General features: G+C 36.5%; 1 protein-coding gene across 1 annotated transcript in view; it reads left to right on the top strand.

Annotated features, from left to right (window-relative positions):
- Nucleotides 1–2,248: 2,248 nt before the first annotated feature.
- Nucleotides 2,249–27,862, top strand: part of Not1 (CCR4-NOT transcription complex subunit 1) — a 52,491-nt gene continuing 26,877 nt past the window's right edge. The window contains exons 1-4 of the mRNA XM_089106223.1: nt 2,249–2,294; nt 16,767–21,316; nt 23,180–23,553; nt 25,536–26,040. Coding sequence (XP_088962349.1) covers nt 16,894–21,316; nt 23,180–23,553; nt 25,536–26,040 — 5,302 coding nt within the window. The 5' untranslated portion in view covers nt 2,249–2,294; nt 16,767–16,893. The remainder of the gene's footprint in view (nt 2,295–16,766; nt 21,317–23,179; nt 23,554–25,535; nt 26,041–27,862) is intronic.

Here is a 27,862-nt window from a genome sequence, read left to right as displayed (position 1 = left end):
TCGCTCTTTAAGCCAAATATTTTTTTAGTACCTCCATAAGAGCTATTTATTCTAATTAACGACCTTTGTGATTAAGAGGTCATGTGTAAAGAACTGGAATAAAATTCAAACCTTAGCGTAAAGAGCGAGGTATTGACTATGGGCAGAACTAAACATTTTTAAAGAGTTAAAAATATATGAATATAGAAGTTCGTTACGTAAGTTAATTCGTAAGTTAGGTATATTTATTACTAATAAAAACGTTCGTAGATAATTACTCAGATCGATTTTATACTCAGAGAGCATTAAGTACGCATAAAAACGGGCCAAAACAATTTTCTCGCTTATAGGTCACCTCAAGTTCAAAACGAGTTTGTAGAAATTTTAGGAAATAAAGTTAAACAAACCAAGTAGTAAGATTTTTGATTTATGAAAACCAAGAAGTTAGAATAGAGATATCTTTTTCTTAATTTCATTGAAAAAAGAAAAATCTACGGAAGGCATGAGCAGAGACAAATCTACAGGGAGACCAGGAACAGCCTGCCCCGGGCGCCAGCTTGTAATGGTGTTGGATCGTAAGGTACTTTTTCATCCGATCAACCCAAATTTGAACCCTAATTTTCAGCTCTGGAACGCCCTAACGCTTAAGAGCGAAGAATGGGGTTAGCTTCGTTTGGGGAACTATAGGGATAAAGGAAGGCACGGATGGAATGACAGGGGAAAGCTCCCCTTCCTTAGAAACGAATAGGTAACCACAATCGTGGGAAACAATTCTGTTCATTCGTTTCAGACTCCTCCAAAAATTTATAGAGACGATGGGGGTGGCCTCATATAATAATTTTAGACTTTAATATTCCTGTGAATTGTTTGGTTTAAGTTTCCTAGCGTCTTAGAAAAAAAACCTTATTTTTGCTTCGTCCCTTCTTGATTTTTTTCATTTCCCGAAAGATCTTTTTTGTACTTTAATGGTGTCACATTGTGTTAAAAGTTGCAGTATTTGTTTTGCCTTTATTTATGTATGCTAATATAGCTATAGTCACTACCATATCTGTGTGCCTATTGGAGGAGTGGATAAAATTTATTCCAATTTCACGGTTCGAGCACTATTCATTGGGATTATAAGCTTTTTATTAACATGTGTACCGTTGGATATCGCAGGAATTATTTAATATCTTTTATTTAAGAGCATTATGAAAAAAAAATTCTGGACAATTGTTTTTGTTTTTTTTTGCTCGAAGAATTCAGGAAAGGAAAAACTAGTGTTTGAAAATAAAAAATAGAACTTAAGTTCCATAGCTTATGTACCGCAAAACATCTTGAAAAACTGCATATCCGAACACGACAATCGCCTTTAAAGACGTATTTATCTATACATGTATTAGTTGTTTCTAATGAAAGAAGGTTTAAAAAATTAAAGTCAATTAAAAACTATTTTAGAATCACGACAGTTGAGAATTGCTTGACAAACTTGAGTATAATCGACATAAAACATTACATGGCTTTGAAGCTCTAATATGAAGATATCATAAAGATGTTCGCTTAAAAAAAAACCTTTAAAGCTAAGTTTTAGTTCACAGGATAAGATTAATTGCAAATAGATTAAATTGTATGTCTAATGTGTTACAAATACAATTTTGTTAGGTGGATTCCTACGAGCTTTGTTTAACCTTATTTTTAAAGCCGTTCCTAAGGCTGATGGTGCCTGGGACAAATTAATTACGGCACTCCATCCCAACTCAAACACAAAAAAAAGCTCCAGTTGTGGTGTCCCTCCAGCCACAGTCCCTCAGCAATGGCACAGCTTGACCTGGTTGAGCCCCCTTTGAACGGCCCTGCTTATTGTAAATATTAGCATATATATAAGAAAATATATTGGTAATAGTAAAACAATTAAATAAACCCACAATAAATATTTTTAGAGAAGTAAAACAGCCATAATTTAATATCTTATAATGGATTTTTGACTGGAGGTGGGACCTAGTCCCATTCTCACCCCGGGTGCCGTGTGGTCTAGATCAGTCCCTTTACCTTAAATTGAACATATTTTTATTGTCATGGAACATATTATTTGCAGTTGGAATATTGTTGAGCTTTAAACCGAGTGTTGTCGAGCTTGAATCAAAGCCCGCTCATTTACATCCTCAACACACACGAACAAATCGCTTTCTAAATCATACTTAGATTATTGCCATCTAATTAACCAGATATTGGAAGTTTGGTTGCCATCTATTAATTGAAAGTTATGAATAAAATGATTTAGCATTATCATCAAACATGATGGCTGTTGGTCAATGAATTACTTATTATTCTAGAATGTAAGACACTATATTCATGGTTTTATTTCGAGGAAATCTGAACTAAAAAATTCATTCTTTGCTCAAGAAAATAAGCCATGTTAGTCTAGGAAAATGTCAATTTAATTCAGCCAGGTCAACATGAAAATATTACCATGCAAAAGCAGGCTAAGCCACAGAGGACTGGTGATACAAATTATGGTGAACGTACCAGTTGATGCCTTTTTTATGCTCTTTCCAAATGTAAATATTACTTTACTAGGAAGTTCAGTTTTAAGCCCTTTATGGACCCTTAAACATGATATCTCAGGCTATTTTGGCTAGAAAAGCAGTAGCCTATGTATAGGTGTTGTAGGCCTCATGGTGTCTGAGGTGTCTGAGGGGCAAAGTAAAGGGTAAGATACCTAGTAGTTAGCCAGCTAATCCACTCTTTAGAAGCTAAATCATTATAAAATCTCTATCATCACTTTGAAAGTGGATTGTTCCACATTGTTCAAAATCTGTTTAACAAGTAGGCTTATGTGATTAGTTTTAACGTTTTAACCACATACAACACACAATTTCAAATATACAGATTGACAACAGTGGTGCCTAGTCTTAGATGCACATTTAAAGCTTCAACCTAATCTTAGAAAATGCTGTCTTATCTTTGGAACATGATCCTAATGTTAGAACAAGAGGTACTTACATATTACAGTGGCAACACTCAAGTTCTTCATCTAAGCAGAACTGGTTTTCTGACAATGTATGAAATTCATTTAGTTTGCAATCTGTATTGATAAAGAATAGTGTCTGACCATGGATGTTAAAATAAAAATTTGGGATTTGCCAAGGACTAAAGAAGAGGTAATTAAATTTTTCCAGAATAAGGATTTGTTGCCCAAAACAAAACAGTAAATTTCTAGGTGACCCTATAATTTAGCTAGGATAGAAATCAAAACATTTGATGCTTTTCTATGCTTTCATAATTTATTTAAAATACCTTTTGGGCCCCTTTAAGGGCTGAAGATGCAATTAGCTCCAGAAGCAATTATCGAATTATGAAAGAGCATAAAAAAGGCATCAAATGATGTTTTCACTTTCATCCTAGCTAAATTATAGGGCCACCTAGAAATTTACCAACAAAACAGTGTGTCAATAGACACAACTTGACTTTATCCTCTTTCAAGAAAAATCCTATTTAGATGTGTACAAGTAGGATATGTTTAAAAAAAGTTGGTTTGCTCACAGTAGAATACCATTTGTTACTGCAATTTGTTTCATTTATTTGTGGGTTTATAAAATTTTGTCTAAGGCCTGGTGTGAACAAGAGCTAGACATTAGTATCAAAACAGTTGTCAATTAGAATAAGTACCTATGTGAAGTGTGCATGTTTTCTGTACAACTGAAAAACTATGGAAAATTGGAGGAATCAGCCTTGTAGTTGAAATAGACAAAACTTTGTTCACAAAAAGGAAAATGATTAATACAGGAAGAATTTTACAGCAATAATTTTGCAAATAATCTCTCCAGAGAAACGCATGAGCCAATTATACATAAAGTCATAAGCCACATATGTGGGAAAAAGACTTCTCCCAACCCACTCCTGTATGAGCTTTTACATAATAATACCCATTATGACAACGATATTGAAAAGGCTAACCTATTTGCAACTCTTTTTGTTAATAAGCTAACATCAAACAATCAAAGCAATCTGTCCACAATTCCTATGAACCCTAGTTACCAACCATGCCCAGGATCCGAGTACATAACTAATCCATTTTCAATCCAGGAATTGAATAATGCAATACATCATATTAGGTCCAAAACTAGCAGCAGCTATGACAACATACACCCTACATGGATAAAGAATCTCATACCTTCATACAAACAAGAACTGCTAAATTGTTATAATCACGCTTGGGCATCCTCTAGGTTCACCAATATATGGAAATGTTCGTCCCTCCTACCAATCCTAAAGAAAAATAAACCAAAAGATAACCCTGAGTCTTATAGGCCCATAATGATTACACCTGTGATGGGGAAAATAATGGAGAAAATGATTTATCACAGACTCCTCTGGTTTGTTGAGAAAAATAACATGATCCCACACACTCAAACTGGATTCAGGAAATACCACTCCTCAACAGATGCTTTCATTTTGCTAACAAATGCAATAAATGAATCTTTCTCAAAAAATAATATCCTAGTGGCAGCTTTCCTTGATTTTGAAGGAGCATATGACAATGTGAACCACCAAATCCTTTTAAATAAACTTGCAAACCTTGGAGTACCTCCCAAGCTAGTATCCTTTATTAAATCCTTCATATAAGTGCGAAGTTTCATTGTTTGTGTTGGTTAAGCCTCTTCACCCCAAAAGACAATATCCAAAGGCCTAGCTCAGGGAGCAGTCCTCAGTTGCCTCCTATTTGCCCTATATCTCTGGGACATGAACCTACCCCACACGAATCTACAATATGCTGATGATCTGGTGCTATGGTCATCTGGCAACACCTTTCAGATAGCACAGTCAAATCTGCAAAAGTCACTTTTCCAGTTTGAAAAATTCTCTCAACATTCAGATTTACCCATTTCACCCACCAAGTCAAAAATAATCCAATTTCACAGGAAGCAAAACCATGTTAATGCAAAACTAACTCTAAATAAAACAACTATTCCAGAAGATAATAATATTAATTACCTTGGTCTAATGCTTGACCAAAAACTTAATTTCCACCTCCACATTTCAAACACAATAAAAAAAATGCTATAGAAAAGCAATTATACTAAAAAGACTTCTTTCCACAACCTGGGGTTGTAAGGAGAAAACTTTACTCCAGTTTTATGAATCACATATAAGACCCCATATTGACTAAGGGCTCATTGTCTATGGTGCATGTGCAAAGACCCAGATGCAAAAAATTGAAACAACACAAAATGATATAATACATCTCATATTTGGTCTTAGGAAACTCACAAGCACCAAGTTTCTGCTTATGGAGACTGGATTAACAACAATAAGGGAGAGACGTAGCTTTCTCTTGATAAAACATCTTACAAAAATTGAATCAAATAGCTCACACACATTACATAATTGGTTAAGAAATCCAGCCATGTATAGAGGTATTGCAGATGAGTATGCCAATATTCAAAAGAAGTTCCCTGTACCAGCAAAGTCTATTGCACCTACTTTCCCCCAATCCCCTCCATGGAATTGGTCATTTCCCATAATAAATACTGAATTTTCAAAATGGAATAAAGATTTAACCCCCATTGCTTTTGTTCAGAAAAAAATTGCAGAACTTAATACAATTACCTATAAAAATCACTTCCAAATATTTGTTGATGGGTCAAAAATGAATGAGAAGGTTGCAAGTGGTATTTTCCTTCCTCATCTGAAAATTGCAATGGGAGAGAGATTATTTAATAATTTATCTATAATGTCTGCTGAGTTAAATGCCATAATCATGGCATTAGAACACCTTAAGCAAAACCAATCTTTGATTGAAAATTCGAATAATATTATCATTTATTCTGACTCTTTATCAAGCCTTGAGTTGCTGGCCTCAGCTCCTCAATATAAGTTGGACATTGACACTTATCATTGTCTCAGTATTATTGATAATCTTGCTTCAAGTGGCATAAAAACTTACTTTCAGTACATTCCTAGCCACTCCGGCATAAGTGGTAATCATCAGGTTGATGAAATAGCAAAAAATGCTATAAATATTGACCAGCCAAGTGGGAGACCAATCCCAATTAGAGATATTTACCGATGGAGGCTATCAGATATTAATTTTAATAAGATTAATCCTATCCTTTCCCCCTTTCCCAATAAGTATCTTTCTAAAATTTATCATAGAATTCGTTCTGGAACAAATGGACTAAATTTCATTGCATTCTCATATAAGCTTTCTAATTCAAGTGGTTCAATTCCCCTGTCCCCTCTTTGCAGGCATTGTAATATGAATAATGAAACAATTGACCATTGCCTATTTGAATGTAATATGCTGACGTCTGCACAACATACCTTGCTTTCTAAACTGTTAAAATACTTCAAACACCACAAAATCCCACTATCAGCCAAGAGCCTAGCCAACTATACCTGCACACAGAGTATAGAAATCGACATCTATCATCTTATATTTGAACTCCTAGAGTCGAAAGATCTGCTGAAAGATATCTGAATATATCTAATAAATATGAGGCAATCAAGCCAGTAGCTCTGTAGCCCACAGAGTGAAGCAAAAGGAAAAGGGCTAAATAGTGTTACTGAAAAGCCCGCCTGCTGTTAAATAGAAGAAGAAGGGGTATTATATCATCTATATTTAATCATATTTTGGTATTTATTAGGATTGAGCACTTAGATGAAGAACTTGAGTGTTGCTGCTATAATACATAAGTACTGAACAACATATCCCAATCACAGACAGAGTCAACCTTGGGTAGACTTAATCTAAAACAGGTGTTGTGAAACAGAATAAATTTATTTTGATGGGCTATGGTGAAGGTAACTTTTGTTAATATTCAAATGTTGAAAAACAAAATGTTTTCCAAGATTCTAGTCAGCCAATCCCAACTGGTTACACATGATGTTTTAATAAAAATTCAACATAATGTCCAAGATTTGGCACTTGCTGTCTAAGTATAGGAAAGATAGTTTTTAAACAGAATATGAATGAATAAATATTTATTTACCATTATACAGTTAAACAACAAAATACAATGGAGTATTCTGAAAAGGAAAAGAAAAAACTATGAATACATAACATAATCAAAACAAAATCAAATAGAGTCATTTTTCAAGGGTGGTGAAGATGGCCAGTTTGATAAAAATTCAAACTGAGAGTCCCCTGCTAGGAGGGGCCAAACCACATAACCATTTCTAAACCATCTAGGGATTTGTAGAAGGTACTATAAAAAGGCATTAGCTACAGTATATCTGGAAGGGTATTACCTTAAATTGCATGTCCAGCAAGATAAGGTGGTGTTGAGCCTCCTGTAGAAATATTGCTGTTGGTGTTACAAGGTTATGATTTGACATCCCAGTTCAGCCTCTATTCAGCATTGGCCCAGTCTTGATCAACTCCTTTCTTGAAGGCATCTAGAGTTTTAGATTGGATGGTGGCTTCAGATAGGCTGTTCCAGAGTGGAACGGAATGGACTGAGAAGAACTGTTGGCACTCTTGCTTGATGAAATGGGGGCCTGCAGCTTCTTGGCGTGTCCTCTTGTGGTAGTTGAGAAGGATGGGGAAAAGATATGACTTAATAGGTCATTTTCTAGTGAATTATGAGTTGCTATTACATCTCCTCTTTTCCTATGGTATACTAAGCTAGGGAGTTTGAGTAAGGTGAGACATTCCTTGTAAGATTTGTCTTGGAATGCAGAGATAAGCTTAGTTGCTCTTCTTTGGACACACAAGTACTTTCACATCCATCTTATAGTACAGAGAGGCTAATATCATGCCAAATTCCAGGTGAGGATGGACCATGGCTTTGTACAGTTTTGTAATCACTCCCAACTTCCTAGTGGCAAATGTTTGCTTTATGAGGCCAAGGGCTTGGTTTGGTTTTGCAACTTGAGCTTGTATGTGGCAGTGAAACTTCAGCTCACTGTCAACAATAACCCCCAGGTTCTTCTCCTCGCTGACTGCCTCAAGCTGGGCATCTCCTATGTGATATGCAAGTTTTGGATTATTGCATCCAAGATGTAGAACTTTACATTTTAAGGCATTGAACTGTAGACACCAATCCGATGACCATCTAGATAGTCTGTCCAGATCTTCTTGCATAGTTGACAGATTTAGGTTGTTCTGGGCCAGTCCTAGGAGCTTGCAGTCATCAGCATATAGTATCAAAGGATTCTTCAGGTTTGTTGTACAGTCATTGATGGATATGCTGAATAATGTGGGCCCCAGGATGGTGCCCTGTGGCACTCCTTTTGTGACTAGTAGCGGTTCAGAATAGACAGCATTGCCATTGCAGTTGTACACCAACACCCTCTAAGTCCTGCCAGTTAGAAAGGCATCTAGCCAAGCTACTATATCTTCATGCACTCCATATGCCTTTAATTTCAAAATTAGTTGTTGGTGTTGAACTTTGTCAAAAGCTTTGGCTTGGTTGAGCAATATGACATCCACCAGTGTCCAAGAGTCTAGTCACAATATGACTCAATTAGATTAGTATCAATTGAGTGGCCTTTTTGAAAACCATGTTGACTTTTGCTAAGCAATTGGTTTTTCTTGAGGTGGGAGACCAGTGCATTGTTTATGATGCCCACAAGTACTTTACATACTACTGATGTGAGACTTATGGCTGATAGTTACTAGCAAGATCTCTTCTCCCTTTCTTCTGTATTGGCTTGCTTCCAATCATTTGGAAGTGAGGGACATCTTAAACATCATAGCAATTGGTTTGGCAAAGTATTCAGCAGTTTCTTTTAACAGTCTTGGGTGTAGGTTACCAGGTCCAGCAGCTTTGTTAGCCTCAAGTTTTTTTAGCCTCTTCTTAACATCCTCTTTACAAATAGTTGGCATGACCATCGGTTCTGGGATTAGTTTTTCTGGTAGAGGAGGTGGTATGTTGGCTGTGGGTAGGGCAGAGAAATTGGTACTAAAACTGGAATTTAGGAGGTATGCTTTTTCTTTTGTATCTGAAGCTTTTTTACCATCCTCTCTCATTAGATCTGGGATATCTCGTCTGGACGGACTAGCTGCAGAGACATGTCGCCAAAACACCTTTGGGTTCTGTTTTGAGTTAGCTGCAATTGTATCTTCATGGTCCCTCATAACCTTCTGAGTCAAATTTCTTAGTCTGTTTCTACATTTCTTAAACCTGTCATGGTGGTTATCACATTTACATTTTACATACTTGGCCCAAGCTCTTTTCTTTTTCTTCATTCCTCTTTTTACTTCTTTTGGCAGCTTTGGGAGTGTTTTAGGTGGTAGACAACAATATTCTTGGGTGTTTTTCTTTTCAGCATCTAAGACTGTTACCTTAAATATTTCCCAGCTTTTCTCAATGTCCCCACTATTGACTATATCCTCCCATTTAGTCCTGGATAGGTCCTGCCTTATCTGCTCATAGTCTGTAAAGGATTTCTTTATCATGTTCTCCTTCTTATTGTTTATCTGTATCTCAGTCAAGATACAGACATGGTCACGGCTTCCAAGAGCAGGATGGTAACAAATAGAGAGAACTCATTCAGGATCATTTGTGATAACTAAGTCAAGTAAGGAGGGTTGTTGTTGGTGCCTGAATCATGTTGGTTGGTCTACAATCTGTATCAGTAGGTTGTCAGAAAGGGAATTTGTTGTGATACAAGATGAGCCACTTTCAGGAGGGTATCATATTCCTTCAACACAATCAAGATCAGGCATATTAAAATCTTCAAAGATAAAGACAGTTGAGTATTCATTGGAACTCATTTTGGACACCAGGTCAGATATGGATAGATGTGAAATAAATTGATCAGGGGCTGATGGACTTTGGTAAAGCTATGTCGCCTTTTTTGGTGCGGGAGAGCTTAAGGAGTTCTGCTTTCTGCTTACTTGAACTAATAGAAAACAATATGGGATCAGGCCTCGCAGCGGCAGGGGTTCTAGAATCTGTGGAGTTTTGAGCTTTTGGTAAGCGTCGAATGTTCGTAATGCTGTCCACATCGACTTTGAATTCATTTTTTAGGAATCTTCGTATGAATTGTTTATCGTCTGCTTGAGGTGGTATGCCATATGCAATAAGGTTCAGGTGTCTGTTGTATCTGTCTTGTTTCTGCCTGACAATTTTACAAACATCAGTTTCTAATTTCTCAGCAACAACATGACCTGCTATGTCCACAGCTCCAGATAAAGACACTTTTGTCTTGACACTCTTGTTGAGATCTTGAATTTTGGCTTTAACAGAGTCCAAAGATGCACTCATGTCCTGTTTGAGTGAGCCAAACATGTCCTGCATTTCGTCTCAGTGCTCATTCAATGCGGTTTTTAGAACATCTTGAACACTTTGTTTGACACTACCAGCCTTACACATGGGGCACACCCAAACACTTCCAAGTCTAAGATTCATCTATAAGTCAGAAGTTTGAGAAATTTCGTTAAGAGCCTTAATTTTGGAAAAAAAAAGGTTCATGTGAGTGACGTCACTCGAAATGCATTCGAAAAGCATACATACGTCATATTTGCTTCAGTAGTTGTTGTATCATTTCCAGTGTCTACAATGTAGTCCAAATTACACAAGAAACATGATTGACAAGTAAAATCATATGATTGACGTCATGTTTGTGAGTTTATTTCAAGAGAAGAAATTACATCATCCCCCCCCCCAAGGAGTGAACGTATCATTTTTATATCTATGATGCATACAGTATTACAAAAGAAACATAGCTAAGTATAAAATATCAAGTGTAATTAGTCTATTTACAAAAGGCATTTTAAGTAGTTTCATAATGCCTAGAGGACAAACGAAAAACCTAGACCATCAAACGTGACAAGACCAATCCGAGCAGCCAAAACAAGACTTCTTATTCATCATGAGTATATGAGTTCAATACAGTAGCCCTTTTATGAAATTAAATAGAAAAAAAAAACAGTTTTTCCACTAAAGTAAGCACCTACGTTAAAACTTCAAATAAACAGATTTTTTAATATATGAGGAGGCTTCCCTCTCTTAAGCTCCTCTCTTTACGCTAAAGTTTGACTTTTTCTCAATTCTTTAAGAAAGACTTCATAAACATTAGGGCCGTTTTATTAGGATAAAAAGCTTTGTCAAAGCAATAGAGACGTTAGTTAATGAGCAAGGGATTTAGGAGGGTGCAGCCCCACTCATATACGGACTCATTTTTGTCCTTTTCAATTTTGTTCTGTTCTTTAAGTTGAAAAAACTTATTTTTTCAAGATTTTGTCGGAAAATCCGGCTCCCTCAAGGTTGTTTCAGGCACCATCCCCCTCCCCACTCAGCGCCTACCGACACTTTCCTAAAAGGTGATTGGAAATAAAAAAAAAGCTTACTATTCTTATTAAACAGCCATTGTGTTTCAGGAGTCGTTCTTAAGGAATTTGGACAAAAGGTCAAAACTTTAGCGTAAGCAGTAAGGTCTTGAGGAGGGGCAACCCCTTTCATACACGTAATGATCTCTGTCCGTTTAAGTTTTGATGTTGCTCCTTACCTTCAGTTGAAAAACCTTTTTTTAATTTAATTTCTGATCGCTTTTAAATAACACCGGAAAATCCGGCTCCCCCTCCATGGAAAGTTGTCACGTAAAAATACCTCCCCCCTCTCCAGGGAAATTCCTCCAAGACAATTCCATTCTAGCTGAAAATTCTGTCCAGAAAATTTCTTGCGGATTATCTTGGGTGAAAATTTTTTCTTTGCGCACTTTCATTTGAAAAAGACTAATACCTGATTGTTTTTAAAATGATGCTGGTAACCCTCCCTCCACCCCTCAGTTGAAAATTTTCCCAGCAAAGAGGCAACAAAAGGATATTTTCCAGCTAAGGTTTTTTTCGGCGGAGGGAGGGGTACAAAAGAAACTTTAAAAATGCATTAAAATATGAAATTGAAATCTACTCCCTTAAGATTTCCGAGAATATTTCTGGTCTACGCTGTTATTATGAAAGTAAAGAATAACACTAAACCCCAAATAAGCAGACTTTATTCCATACAGGAGGAGGACTATCCCTTCCTCATCCACACCTCCGCCTCAAGGTCGCAGAAATTTCGGAATGTGGATCAGAAATGAAGAGTTTGAGTCCCTTTTTTAAAATCCAGATGGATTGAAGATCAACCAGCCGCGTGGGGGTGCTATTTTTTGGGTGGGGTTCTGCAGGTGGTATTTTCCATGGGGGATATTTTCCAGTGGATTAACGGCAGCCACCAAAAAAGGACACGCAAAGATAAAAAAAAAAGACCGCTAATATCTTTAGATGCGTCAAATTAGGCATGTTCAATGCCGATAAAAACCAGAAAAGAACAGAAACGTCTAACAGCAAGAAAAAAGGAATTGCAACTAATCAAGTGAAGAAGAGAAGGGGCAAATCAGAATTGCTGATCAATAAAACTAAAATTAATTAAAATCTAGCCTGCATTAGGCTGGACTCTTATTACCTGGATTACATTTGGTTTGCTTTTTTTTGTGGGGGAGGGGGGGTCAATTGTCTTGAGTTTTCCTTTAAAAAAATGTCGCTTCTAGTGTTCTTTTGTCCTCTTGCATTATTCTTGTTGTTCCGTTCTTCTGGTTTCGAATTGCTTTCGTTTTTATTCTTTTGCTTCACTAATATAAATGAATAAATAAACCTTAAACGAGTGCAGCTAAAATTGAATTTGCTAATCAAGCTTAAAGCAAACAGAGATTAAATAAACAATCAAAGCAAACAAACATACAACATGTACTAATATAAATTGATAAATGAATCTTAAAACGAATGAAGCTTTAGTTAAATAGGCGAGTCAAGATTGAAACAAACAAAAATCACTACAGAAAACAGTATGGGTACTGCCTCCTGCCCTATCTGTAAAGGTCTAAAACCTACTGCGTCATTGGCGCTTTACTGAAAATGAATTATATTACAAATATTTTCTTACGTACTTATTACCACATTGAAAATGAAAATAAAATTACAGTAAAATTTAATTTTGAAATGATGGCTTTTCATCAGCTGATATCACAAGTATTTAGTTTAATCTTATTTCTTCCCAAAACCGTTCACGACAAAATTAGTTTCACTACAGACGAGTACAGACAAGAATTTAGCTAATGCCTCCTTCCCTAGCTGTACAAATCTAAAGCCTACTGCGTCATTGGCGCCATTGAAAACGAATTATATTACAAATATTCTGCGGTTTTAACAGATAACAAACTGAACATGTTCGATAAAATCAGATTCCAACCCAGGTTTTTAGCATGTTGTTAAAATGGGGTTTGACTACAGCTGAAATTCTGAGAAATGTGTTTTATAAGGAACAGTAGGAACGTAATATGATAATAGACTATAAGCTAGAATACAGAAATATTCAATTTCTGATAGATAGAGAGAGAGAGAGAGAGAGAGAACCGGAAAGATTAAATAAAATTTCACATATAAGCCAACCTTCCTCCATTGGGATGATTAGCTTTTCTTATGACAAAAAACTACCAAAAACGACAATAAAGTAATTTAATGCCAAGGTAGAAAATCTGGGACAAAGACAAGATTCAGTTTTGGAGGGCTCCAACTCGTTTTTGTGCAAAGAGGGGGTCTGGATTTTCTAGTATTTCAAAATTAGGTATTTGTTCATTGAGAATCGACGGAACTGACATTGGTGAAGGGACTCCTTACCTTGTATGCAGTTTAACATCGTTTAAAGATAATATTTTTCTTATCTCTCTTGTCTCACCTTGATACCTACTAGACAAAACGCTTTTGTTTTGTAAAAAGAAAGATGTTTATGTTCTCAGAAAAGAACAAATTCTAGCTCCATCAATGCCATCCACAACTTCAGTGAAATAATGCAAGACTAACATTTGTTGCCCTTGGATTGACTTTTGATACCCTTGATTAGATATGCAATATAATTTTTAGCATTTTTTACATTATTATATAAGTTAAAATTTATATTTATATTTTTATATGAATTAAAATTTATATTTTATACTTTAATATCAGTATTTATGTATGAATATAAAATATTTTTCTTATATAAGATTGAATCAGTATTTTTATATTCACAAGAAGAAAAGTCGTGAAGATTACAAACTGACTAGAAAATATTGGCTTAATGTTCTGATTAGATATAATAGATGGCTGATGGATTATGAACATGTAATCACGGCCGTATCCAGAGGAATGTTAGGAGTTTCAACCCCCCCCCTCCCCCAGAAATCTTGTCCGACTCCTAACAACGTAACAAAAATGCATATTGACAAATTGATGCTTTACCCCCTCCCCCCATCCGAACAAAAAATCCTGGATACCGCCTTGCATGTCATCTGCATTCTTTAGTTTGGTTTGATCGGTTATATTTTCTTTCAAATGATGCTATAGATGAGATATGCACAAAACTTCTCTCCCAAAAATTCTGGTTTCAAAGAACTTTAATCGTTGTAATGGTCTACGAAGGATGGAATGAATCTGTTATTCTACTCTGAAGTTTTTGAATTATTCTTGTTGACTATATAATGCTTAGGGTTGGGTTTGTTTGTAGAATATTAACTTTCTTTTTATGTACATGATACATAGTGTGCCCTTTTGCAACAGTTGTAGTGGCATCAATTGGGGGAGGGGTGGGTGCCTGCCTAAATTTTGAAAAAACACCTCTTTTGAGACATTTTTATTGAAAAGTTTTTTTTATTCTCATTGTAAAAGCAACAAATTCACCCCCCCCCCCGATCTTGAAAATAGCATTTTGCCCCCCCCCCCCTTTCTAAATTTTAGTGAATTGGCGCAAATGAAAAGTTGATCTGCTTTCTTTTAGCCAATATGGAGCAAAAACAAAATCGATATAAACTAATATGATTTTTGTTTTTTTCGGGAAAATCCCCAAAAATTCGGGGATAGTTGAAGCACTGAACAGAGCGAAACTGATGAGCCGCAAGTAATGAAAGAAAGAGGTAATACCGAACTCTCAGCTGCCATTCTTGGGAGCCATATGCAGTTTATAAGTGGCCACGAAATTTCTTGTTATTTCAAAATCACTTTTCTGTATAAAAGCAGCGCAGTGGCAGAGTGTACCTGGCTTTTTGACGATAAATCACATCATCCCAGTTTTGTTAAAAAAAAATCACTCAGTGACAATTTATTACGCTCCCTGGCATTGTGCGCCCCTAGGCCCGGGCCTATTGGTAAATTCTGGCCTGTAGATTCATTTTACCCTACTAATTAAAATGAATGTATTATTTCTCGAATTTATTGTTTTTAGTTGTAATAAAAATATGTCTAGACATTGTTAAACAGCATGTGCCTAATAATGGCCATTCAGTGAATTTGTAAATTTTAAAATTAATTATTTGCCATTTTAGCCCGATTTTTCTAGATTTTTAAATAATTAGCGTGAAAATAATACCCGGGCTGCGTTATAGTCGCACTTGTGGATAAAATTGAAGTTCCGCATGACCACAGCCAAGGGCATGTCCAGGATTTTTATGTACAATAAACTTTAAAAACACATAAAAAAATATGTTTATATGCATTTTTGTTCCGTTTAGAGTCCGACAAAGTTTTTTTTTTGCGGGGAGGGAAGGGGTCGAACCCTGTAGCACCCCTATGTATGGCCTTGCTCTTGCCATTTCAATTTTGCACTTCTGTAGACAAGGATGACGTTAAGCTCAATGAGAAAGAATTTCCATTCATAAATCTTGGCTTTTTTTTATCAAGATGGTTTGACTATGGCGTGGCTTGGGTATACTGCTGGCTTTAGGTACGTATGTTGTATGTTTCATCCAACATGATAGGCTTATAATTGTACCTGAACATGAGGGAAATTGGATGTTAGCTGAAACTGTATGACCATTTGAAAGATTATGGGCTCAAAATGTAGCGGCATTCCAGACATCCTCTTCGTCCTCAGACATATATCAAACATATAAAGATTTGAATATTGGTCCCCAAAAAATGTATTTTTTTAGAGCACTAGGTATTCCAGAATCATTGACTGATCACCCCATGAACATTACTAGGGGTCAGGGAAGGCTCCCTGTTTTACACCCATTCTGAAGGAATGCTTTTTTATGTGGCTTCAGGATTCATTTTGTTATAGTAAATAATTTGTACCATCTTTCTTGAGGTTTTGAACTCCAGGTTTCAGTCATTAATTAAAGAGATTCAAGCAAGATTACAAAAAAAAACAAGGTGTTAGATACAATATTTCTACTGAAAAGAATTTCATCTGACTTGAATGTACATGCATAAGGTCTATCCTTATTTGGTCAGAATTTCTGGCTGCAGATGATTAGCTTCTTACCAGATCCATAAGACCCCAAGAGCTTCCTTTATAAAATGTATTAAAAAGAGTTTCCTTTCTAAAATATATTCAATAAAAACATAGTAATGTGGAAGAGTCCAAATACAACATAGTTCTAATTAATTATTCTGTGTCTTAGTTGTTGCAAGAAGGAAAAATAAATAGTTCACAATTTACATTTCCTTGAGGCTGATAATTTGTTCTGTCCGTTGATGCTTGGATTAAGTCATTGTCCAACTTTTTGAGGCATCTTGACCTCTATCCCATAAAGACTCACCAAAAGTATTTTGAAATTCTGTAAAAATTCATTAACAAACAAAGTAAGTTCCCTTCTAAGGAAACATGGTCTGACTGTTTTTTATACAATAAAAAGGAATATAAGACAAATATGCACACAGCTCTGATGTTTAGTGGGGAGGTGGATTAGAAGTCTCTTCCTAGAAGAGAGGACCCTTCCCTGTCTGTAGACGTGCCATTATAGTTTGGTTTGTCTATTTCTATGCAGATTCTACTATTTGTGCTTCTTGTTTTTGCCTCTACTGCTTCCTTTACTTGCCACTAATATTCTTTTATGTTTTCCAGAGCTGTCAACTTCCAGAAAGTATTATTATTGCTGGTTGTTATTTGCAGCATTGAAAATTGAATGCCAGTGAATATTTTACATGGGGTTAAAGTGTATTGTAATTTTCAATGAACCTCCAGATAAACTATGCCCCTAGTGTCGGACACTGTTTCACTTTTTCTGACGTATGCAGATTACTTGTGTGATGAACGATCTGATAGTGATGGTAAAAAAGACTTGAATTTAGAGTTTGAAACACCAGCAGGAGTTATCAAAGTTTTGAGAAAAGTTAACACTGGGAACGAGGCTAGTGAGAAAGATAACGTGTTTGTAAAGAACTTGATACAAGCAGCTCCAAGTTTAGTGAAAGCAATCAACTTTGCCAAACCTCTTGATCAAAGTGTTTTAGAAGTACCTGTTGAATTCCTTCCTGAATGTGCTTTAAAAATGGCAACTGAAGGGACAGTGTTCAAAAATCCTCTAGACGGTTCTCTTAGTGATCTTGTTATTGAAATTGGATATTCGTTTACCACCTCAGTTGAAGAATGCAAAGCACACTTGAGGAGCTTGTCACAGGAGATGGCACCTTCTCAAGTTTCCAGAACTTTGTCAGCAATGATGAGAACTTTAGTTGGTCTTGACAGTAAAGGATTATGGGGAGCAGATGGAAAAGAAAAGCTGCCAAGTGATTCTGGGCAAACTTGGAATGCAGAGAACTTTGTCCAAGCCCTTGTTGAGATATGCCCAAAATTACAATGGGAAGAAGTTGTTCTTGAGCTAGACCACCCTGGCTTTCAAGTGTACAGTCGGTCAGCTTTGGTGTTTCTTACAACTGCATTGAATGCTGGCTTGAAAAGCAAAGGTCAGCCTATTGAGCAAGTATTTGCCCAATTCTTGTACAGACGATGGAAGTACTCAGACAGTCAAATGTCATTAATTACTCAAGTGGTCAAAAACCCTGACATTGTCTCTCTTGTTGAATTGCCCCATACACCAGTTTCTACTGATATTCTTAAGATATTAAATGATGGTGATAATAAAGAACTCAGTCAGTGGAAGTCAGCAGAGCTGCTTGAAATTCTTCTTTTCTTAGCTGAAAATGGGCAATATAGTGCAGTTCAAGAATTGGTTAAAGTTCCAGTACAACATTGTCCAGATGTGTTGGTTTTGGGTTTGATTCAACTTTTATCTCCCATGACCCAAATGCGGCAAGAATTAATTGCAAATCTTATTCCAATTTTTTTGGGCAATCATCCAAATGGAGGAGTGATATTGCACCATGCATGGCACGCACAGACTGCCAGTATTAAGTCTCTTGTGATTGCAGCCATGGCAGACTGGTATGTAAGAGGGGATTTTGATCAATCAAGGTTATCTAGAATACTAGATGTTGCACAAGATCTAAAAGGACTTTCGGTTTTGTTGAATGCACAGTTCTATGCTTTCATAATTGACCTTGCTTGTTTAGCAGCCAGGCGAGAATACTTGAAGCTTGATAAGTGGATTACTGACAAAATTAGAGAGCATGGTGAACCATTTGTTGTTGCTCTTGTTAAATCCGTGCAGAGAAGAATACCTCACCTAACCCTGAATAAAGATGAAATTGGAGCCAAGTCATCTTATTTTCCTGTGGAGACTCTAGTTACAATTTTGAACTGCCTCCAATCGTGTGCTGCTCAAGTAAGCCAAGAGTTATCAGAGACAATTGTTTCTATGAATACAAGCTGCAATATGTTGCTTCAAAGAGCAAGAGCCCAGCAACAACAAGCAGCACAAGGCCTGAGTAAACCATTCAGAGGTGGGATGGATACAACCTGGGGTAGCTCTGGATTTGGAAATCAATTCATGCCAAGTGGTATGATTGACACTGCACCAGGCCTTTCATCTGGCATGAGTAATCTTTCTATAGGGACAAGTATGTCCTCATCTCTAGGTCTGGGAGGCCTTGGAGGTCCCACTGCCCAAAATTCCCCAGCCAAGATATTCAACTCAGGTCACTTCAGTTCTTCAAGTGCACTTAACCAAATGACGCCATCAAGTAGTTCCCATTTTGGTCTTGGCTTGGGAATGCCTAGTTTAGGATCAAGCATACCATCAAGTACTATAACAGGTGGTAATTCACTTTCTGCCTCATCTGTGTCTGGTTTTCGATTTAGTTTGGCTCCTCAAGGAAGTGTGCCTGACAGAACCCGACAGAGTGATATTACTACTGGGTCTTTATTTCCAGAAGCTTCTCAGTCTGTTTCTAAGGATATAGATGCTGAAGCAACAAGTTATTTTCAGCGGATATATAGTCAAGCTGCTCATGCCAGTTTGGCTCCCCTTGCAATTGAAGAGGCATTAGAAATGCTCAAGCGCTTTCAAGAATCGCCAGTAAAGAGGGAGCGTGAAGTGTTCAGCTGTATGCTGAAAAACCTTTTTGAAGAATATAGATTTTTCCCCCAATATCCTGAGAAAGAACTCAATGTAACTGCTCAACTCTTTGGTGGTATCATTGAACACGGCTTAGTCACTTATATGGCATTAGGAATAGCCCTTCGTTATGTTCTTGATGCACTTAGAAAGCCCCCTGGATCAAAAATGCACTTCTTTGGTACAACTGCCTTAGAGCGTTTCAAATGTCGGCTAAAAGAATACCCTCAGTACTGCCAACATCTGACTAGTATTGCACACTTTCATGAATTTCCTTCACACTTGGTTGACTATATTGAGTATGGAGCTCGCTCCATGGAGCCTCCATCTGCTAGCCAAGGGGGTTTACCATCTGCAAGTCGACTATCAACAGTTTCAACTACATCAGCCCCATCTATTGTGGCTAAAGCCACTGTTTCTTCAGTTGTATCTGGCCGTCCCTCAATAGCAAATGCCACAAATATTGATACTCTATTATCTGCTTCAGAACGAGACGAAAGAGACATGGTTTTACCTAGTGAAACAATTCAAGATAAGATCGGATTTATTTTTAATAATTTGTCAATTGTTAATTTGCCACAAAAATGTGATGAATTTAAAGAGTTGATCAGTGAAGATTTTTACCTCTGGATTGCCCATTATTTGGTTATGAAGAGAGTCTCTATTGAGTTCAACTTTCACAACTTGTATTCAAATTTCTTAGATACACTAAAAATCGGTGATCTTTATGCTAATGTTGTCAGAGAAACTTTCCGAAACATTAAAGTCCTTTTGAAAAGTGATAAGAGCATTGCCAATTTTTCGGATCGAACGTTACTGAAGAATTTAGGACATTGGCTTGGATTACTAACCCTTGGGAAAAATAAGCCTATATTGTTGCATGAAATTGATATGAAGTCGCTGATAGTTGAAGCATATCATAGAGGTCAGCAAGAACTTTTGTATGTTATTCCTTTCGTTGCCAAAGTTGTTGAAGCTTGTGCCAAAAGTAGAGTATTTCGTATTCCCTGTCCGTGGACCATAGCTATCATGAATGCTCTTGCAGAGCTTCATCAAGAACCCGAATTGAAACTAAACCTTAAATTTGAAATTGAAGTTCTTTGTAAGACGCTGGGAGTTGATGTTAATGACTTAAAGCCTGGCAGTGTTTTAAAAGATCCAGAAAGATTAGCCAGATTAGAACCGCAGTTATCATCTCCAATCCATAGAGTTGAAGGGGTAACTCCTGTCAAAGCCCGTGATACGCCTTCCCTGCAGTTGCAAGCTGAAGAAGAAAGTGTTGCTGCTGCGATTTCTGCTGTTGCTACTGGCCCTTCCCCAATGGCAATACAGAATCAGGCTCAGCCGGCTACAAGCACTGCCACAACTACTCCTGTCCAAGGTACTCCAGTAGTAATACCAGAACCTCGTTTTTGCTATGGAGATATTAATGCAACAACTTCAGCTAATTTGGCACAGTTTATAACTATCAACACCAATATTGTGCTGTTTCAAGCTAACCCGCAGCTTAAAGAGTTTGTTAAACCTGCTGTGGAAAGAGCCATTCAAGAATGGATACAACCTGTTATTGAGAGGTCACTTAAGATTGCTCTAACCACATGTGAGCAAATAATTCGAAAGGACTTTGCTCTTGATCCTGAAGAACAAAGGATGAGGATATGTGCTCATTCAATGACTCGCCACCTAGTGGCTGGTACTGCCATGATATCATGCCGTGAACAGCTATTGACTTCAATGACAAGCAGTTTGAAAAATGCATTCATGGCAACTATCCGTGCAACAACTATTCAACAGCGTGAAGCTTGCGAACAAGCTGCAGCTGTTGTCGCACAAGATAATGTAGAGCTTGCATGTGCATTTATCCAGAAAACTGCTATCGATAAGGCCTTGATGGAAATAGACAAACGACTAACTGGTGATTATGATCTACGACGACAGGCTAAGGTTGAAGGTAGGCGCTATTGTGACCCAGTTCTTTTGGCATATCACACAGAAAGAATGCCTGAAGAGATAAGACTCAAGGCCGGTCCACCATCACCTGCACTTACCGCTGTTTACGATGAGTTTGCAAGATATATCCCAGGGTTCCTGCCAATATCTGAAAGAGAAGCTGCTGTCATGGCACCCAAGCCTGTTGCTCCAACTCCATTTCAAGCAGGTATGATTGGCTTTATATCTTGATTTGTTATTTTATAGCTTGTTTTTGTTGTAAGTACACATATATTCAATTTCGGATTTTTTTTTCTGTCATTATCACCACTATTTCAAGTTGTTCGTTTGCAGCTAATCTTTTGAAATTACTGTACTAAATCTCATGCATGCATGTGATCCAGTGGTTCTGTCCATTGGCTTTGTGATCTGTCCACTGGTTTCATGACCTTTAAAGTGATACAGAATTCTCTTTTAAGGCCAATTTTTTTTAATGCCCACTCACCTTGAGCTTTTGCTAATACCGAAATTTAGCTAGCGCTAATTTCGAAAATAGTTGAAACTGAACCCATTCACAATAGAAATTTAGCTACTGTCCAAAACTTGATCGAGCCACAACTGAAGTTCAATCGATTTGAACTTAGATAATAAATGGAAAAGTGGAATAAAAAAGGAGTGAAATATAGGAGGAGGTCGTCAGAGCTCAAGAGCGTTCGTACGACACGAGAAACAAGGACTATGTGAGATCTGAGATAGAGGCAAATACGTGAGATAATTACAGTATTAATTGATTTCAGAGTTCAAATTATCCAGTTCGATTGGTAATTCTGATCACTAGCATTAGCTTGTACCAGGTTTTGGAATGGGCTAAATTTTGGTGTTAATAAAATCTCATTGTGAATAAGGCATCAGTCTGTTGAAATTAAAAATAAGTTCTTTTGATATTATTAAAAAGATTACAAATGTTTTGTTGTGGGAATAAAGTTTTAGTTTATTCTTATGTTGTTCTTAAATTTCATTTCATTTTTTTCTCGTGAAAGCTTGAGCAAATTTTGATGTTGTGCAGTAGATTAGAAAGTTTGAGTAGATTTTGATGTCGAGCATTAGGTTTCTTACGAATGTTCCTAATAATACATGAGTTTAAAATTGTATTTTTATTCAAATTTTAGAAAACTGTAATTACCATTTTATTTGCTATGGTTACCAAGAACATAAAACTTAGTTATTCAAATATTGTTATCAGTAGCATTTTTCATATATTTTTCTTCCAGATATTATGAGCTGTATTCAAACTTATCAAGCGACCAATTGAGATAATTAAGATTTTGACGTAAAGCTGTAGGGTCCCTATTAATGTTGCTAATAATTTACAAATCGAAAATTTGACGTTTTCTTTAAATTTTGAGAAATAGTCACTATTTCATGGAATTCTTTCGGTTATGGTGGCTAAGAAACAATAAACATAATTAAGCTGTATCTTATTGTTGTGTTTTCAGGAGAAGTAAGCTGAATGAAAATTACTTTTTGTACACCGGATTTGACTTTTCCTGAAGAAAAAACACTTTATATATGCCAGATTTGCCTTTTGAGGCTTAAAACTCACCAATGGAGACTTTAGCTAAAAGAAAAAGTAAAAAGCACAGGTGACTTCGTCTGAAAAAGCTATAAATAGTAGAAAAAGCCATGAAGAAGACACGGTTTTACTCATTTTTTTTTTCTTTCAAATATTACAAGCCACATTCAAATTCCCTGAAAAATCTTATTGAAAATAAAATTTTGGCTAGAAACGGGACCCAGAAACCTTTTTTTAGGGATCTGGCAAAATGAATCAATATTATACTGAAAACTAGTTAATAGTAAGATGTGGCACCCTTTGTATTTTCCTTCAAGAAATCTTAAAACAATTGAGATGTTACGATTTGATTGGCTTAAAAATTCTTACCTCAGTTTATAGTTCAGTGGCACGTGCCCGCCACATGCTTTGTTATGTTTCTTTGCTTGGTTTATCCAAGTTACATGCTGACTTACCTTTATATTTTGTTATATTCAGTTTTAACTGCCAAAATATTTTCGACAATTATTTGATTTTTAGGTGCTTTCACTGGGGCATCAAGTGCAGCTCCAATTCCCCCATCTGGCGAGGATTTAAACCAACTACGGCTTATCTATCAGCGACTTGCACTTGAGCTGGAAAACTTGCTTCAAGTTGTTCAAAATATTAGCCCCGCCTCTCACATTCAAACCGTTGCCAGTCTTATTGAAGCCTTGTATTATGGTCGACTCCAAAGAGACCCAAATTCTGCAGTGAATATTATACAGAAAGCTGTTGAAGGGTTGGCTGAAGTGTTAACATCAGCATCCCAATCAGATCCGGATGTTGTTATTCGACTACGAGATGCATTTTTATTTGTACTTAAGGCGATGCAGGATCCACAAGCTCATGGAGCACATTGGACTCCAAGACAGGTAAATTGAGAAAATATTGTCGTTGTCACACCTAAATCTCATCTGGCATTTTACTTTTCTACAATAATTGCCACAAACCATTTGATAAGCTGTAACCATTGATTTATTACAAAACCATTTGAATTGATAGGCGATGCAGGATTCACAAGCTTATGAAGTGCATTGGACTCCAAAACGGGTAAATTGAGAAAATATTGTTATTGTCACACATGAATCTCATATCTGACATTTTAATTTTTTAAAATAATTAACAAAAACCTTTTGATAGACTGTAACCATTGGTTTATTACGAAACCATTTGAATTGATAGGCGATGCAGGATCCACTAGCTCATGGAGCGCAGTGGACTCCATAACATATGATTGAGAAAATATGATCATTGTCACACCTAAGGGTTGAATCTGGTATTTGTACTCTCTAAAATAATTGCCAAAAACCATTTGATGAGCTGTAACCATTGATTTATTACAAAACAATTTGATTTCATAGGCGATGCAGGATCACAAGCTCATGGAGCACATTGGACTCTAAGAAACTTAAATTGAGAGAATGTCGTTGTTGTCACATTCAAAGGTCGTATTTGGTAATTTCACACTTCTAGGATAATTACCAGAAATCATTTGATAAGCTTTTCACAAAGGGAGGATCAGGGTGATATTTTTTGCTATTTAACTTACGTGGCCCTGCTGATCTTCCCTTTATAAATTGTTTAGACCCCCGTTCACAATGAAATTTTACTAATACCGAGATTTAGCTTGTGCTAATTTGAGCCAATCAGATTTTGCATAGAATTTTCTGATTGGCTCAAATTAGCACTAGCTAAATCTTGATATTAGTAAAATCTCATTGTGAATGGGTCCTTAGCAAACGGTTTTGACGATTACCTCAGAAGCATGAATATTCTGTACGACCTTAAAGCAGGATAGCGACGTTATGCTTCGTTGTCGTAACTAGATAGACAAGTTGATCGAGCCCTACTCATCAATAGTTCAACTCGAAAATACATTATTCGGATACGTATGCGTAGTCCTCTACTTTGGAAGGACACGAAAGCTCTCACCATAAACTTGCCTGCTAGTTATGCCAAAAAAAACTCTTGCACTTTGTTAAGGACTCTTGAAAGTATATTTTAAGCTATTTTATTCATAAGCTTAATTTTGGTTAAATAGTTTTATTCTAATTTTGACGCGGGGAGATACGGAAATGCCCCTTAAGAAGGGTCATAAGGGCATCTTTCACCAGGGAATTGTGAAGAACATGGTGCCACAAAAATGTCAGCATTCTCCACTAAACGTGTGTTTTGTAGTGTTCTGCAGATGAAGGATGACTGATTGCCTAAGATTTTCCTTTTTGGCCAACTGTCTAGGGCTAAATGAAAGCAGGTTGTCCCTGGTTGGAGTGGAAGGATCTCACAAAGAAAGATTTAAGAGAAATGGGAACTTCCTGGGAGGCTGTAAAGAGGTTGGCTTTGAATAGATTGGGATGGAGGAGGAGCGTGCGTAGCTGTTTTGGCCTCTGTCAGCTTGGTGCTGCGGTGAGTTGTTAGTAGTAGTAGTAGTTGTAAGTCCTATACACTGTGGTATGTCCTTGAGGGAATGTGTACAACCCCTTGGTGCGGATGCAGTTTACTTTTGAGAATAATTTTGTCTTTTGCATTTATATGAAACTGTCGATAAAAGGAAAGGTAATTACAATTCCAGCCCCGCCCCCCAAATCCTGGATTCGTCGTTCCCCGTACACTACTGGTTATGATAATGCCTAATGCAGGTAATGTTTGGGTTTTGAAACTAGGAATATGTATAGTATATATATATATATTATATATATATATATATATATATATATATATATATATATATATATATATATATATATATATATATATATATATATATATATATATATATATATATATATATATATATATACATATATATATATATATATATATATACTATATTTAATTTTTTTTTATTGTTTAGGTGACTCGCTTTTATATTGACCTTCGTGAAGATCTACGGCTCAACCTTGACGTTGTTCACTGTTTGCTCTCTGCCCATCTTATAAGTCTTCCCCAATTTGATGTATACTTAGCAACATTGCTTGAAGGATGGATGAATCCAGTTGCGTCCCTTCTAACTGGTTGCATTTTTGCAACGCAAGTGATCACTTTTTACCTCGTCGAAGGCAATGGTAAAGTGCCAAGTGGTGGAACTCTGCTAAATGAAAATGACTTACCTAACTCAATTGATATGTTGATTCGCGTCGCTACGCAGACCCGACAGCCCAATGAAGCAGTAATCACTTTGGTTGAACATTTGAAATCAATGCAAGGTCCTGAGAAAACTGGTGGTGCTCCTGGTTCTTTGACGGCTATGATCCATTCTGGGATTTCTCAAGCAAGAGAATTTGACGATCCACCTGGATTGGACGAAAAAACGGAACTGTTGCTTCATGAGCGGATTGTTATGTATCATTCACCATCTGGTAAGGCCTTTGACCCAAATTAATCTCTGACAGTGTGTATTTGGTTTTACATTATAGAATTGTAGAATCAAAGTTTCTACGCAATACCATTATAGAATCCAAAATTTTACATAATGTGATAGTTTAGAGGATTTTTTTTTTTTTTTTTTTTTTTTTTTTTTTTTTTTTTTTTTTTAAGACATCTTCTACCACTTAAATATCGTATAATCCGTTAGCTGTAGAACCCTATAATTGCTACAAAATTTAAATTATTGTAAAGTTAGTTTTGTACTAGTATTTAATTAAAAATACTCATTAGCAAATATTTGCTATTCACTTTTGGCATCAAAACACCAGTTTGATGTCACTGTTGCCATGTATCGGTTCTGAAGCTCGATATCAAGTTTGGGCATGCTCATACATAAGAAAAAAAAACTCCCTGGGAAATAAATTCCGTTGTTGGATTTTTATATCCAGTTGAGTGGAAAACAAAAGTAATAGTAGGGATAAGAGTAAAACATTAAACAATGTTTTTGTTCTTCTTCTTCTTGAAGAAGAAGAAGATGTTTTTGTTATTTAAGTTTTTGTAAGTTTCAGCCACTGAATTCAGCCTGGACCACCATACAACAGCAACTCTATAAGAAAATTAAAACAAATTTTCTTGTGAATTATTATCGCTTCTAATCAGCAGTTATACCAAACCAATCCTGCTCAACTCATCCTCAGGGCTATACTGTGGTGTTCTCATCCCCATAGTATAGTGCAGACGGTTTGATATCATTCCATTTTCCCTTCTTGCTTTAGTTTTGTTTTTCTCTGTTTAAAGCTTTTTCCAATAGGCAATGTTTAGAAGTCCTCCAAAAAAAATGTCCCCCCAGATCCCAAATCAAATTCCAGTGAATGTGCCATAGTGAAAGATACCCATCTTGGCTGGTCAAGCACACTTTCTTAAAGTTCAAATGATAGCTCCAATTCGGAGAATAGGACAATGATAAGTGTAGGGGCTAATGTAACCATAAATGATGATAATGGGTTTCAAGAGGTCCTCTCTAGAAGTTCCAAAAAAGGAAAAAAATCTCCCCAACTAAAAGCATTTCCCCTCTCCCTGCCCAAGATCCTCCCTCCAAAAACTTAGGAATTTACCTTAAAATTACTCCCACTACCCCCTTTGAAATAAAAATGATAACTGCAATAAGAGTTGCAATTTTTAAATTGCTAAAATCAATGTTCTCTCTTAACATTAACCGTGATGGATCTCTGCTAATAGCTGTAGAAGATCAGAAATCAGCAGATACAATAATTAACCTTAAATCCCTTCTGAATATCCCAATTATTGCATCTAATTGGAACCCAAAACAATCACCAACAAAAATAGTAGTTTATAATGTTCCCCCAGAGATATCTACTCAGGAGTTAAAAGAAGGCCTTTCAGATAGGGCTGGAAACACAATCCCAGTTGAGGATGTTACCCAACTTGGAAAACCCAACTCTAATGGCCTAAAAACTAGTAGATCCTTCTTATTCACACTGAAGGATAAAATTGATATCCCAGAAAAATTATTCCTATTTGGGCAAATCAAACCACACAAGGAATACAAACCTAAGCCTATTCAGTGTCAGAAGTGTTTCAAAATGGGACACAAAACAAACAAATGCAATGAAATTCTCCAAGAGTGTAGTAATTGTAAATCTTTCCATCCTAAAGAGCTGACAACTTGCAACAACACTCAGCCTACATGCATCAATTGCAAAGGCCCACATGAATCTACAAATAAATCATTATGCCCTGCATACAAGAAAAGAGCTCTAACACTCCAAATATCAACAGAGAAGGCAATCCCAT

Source organism: Artemia sp. Qi Xiang Cuo, chromosome 20, assembly GCF_049724085.1.
Source record: "Artemia sp. Qi Xiang Cuo chromosome 20, ASM4972408v1, whole genome shotgun sequence".
NCBI lineage: Eukaryota > Metazoa > Arthropoda > Branchiopoda > Anostraca > Artemiidae > Artemia > Artemia sp. Qi Xiang Cuo.
The sequence above is the reverse complement of the archived record's forward strand: the minus strand, read 5'-3'. Positions and strand labels throughout refer to the sequence as shown.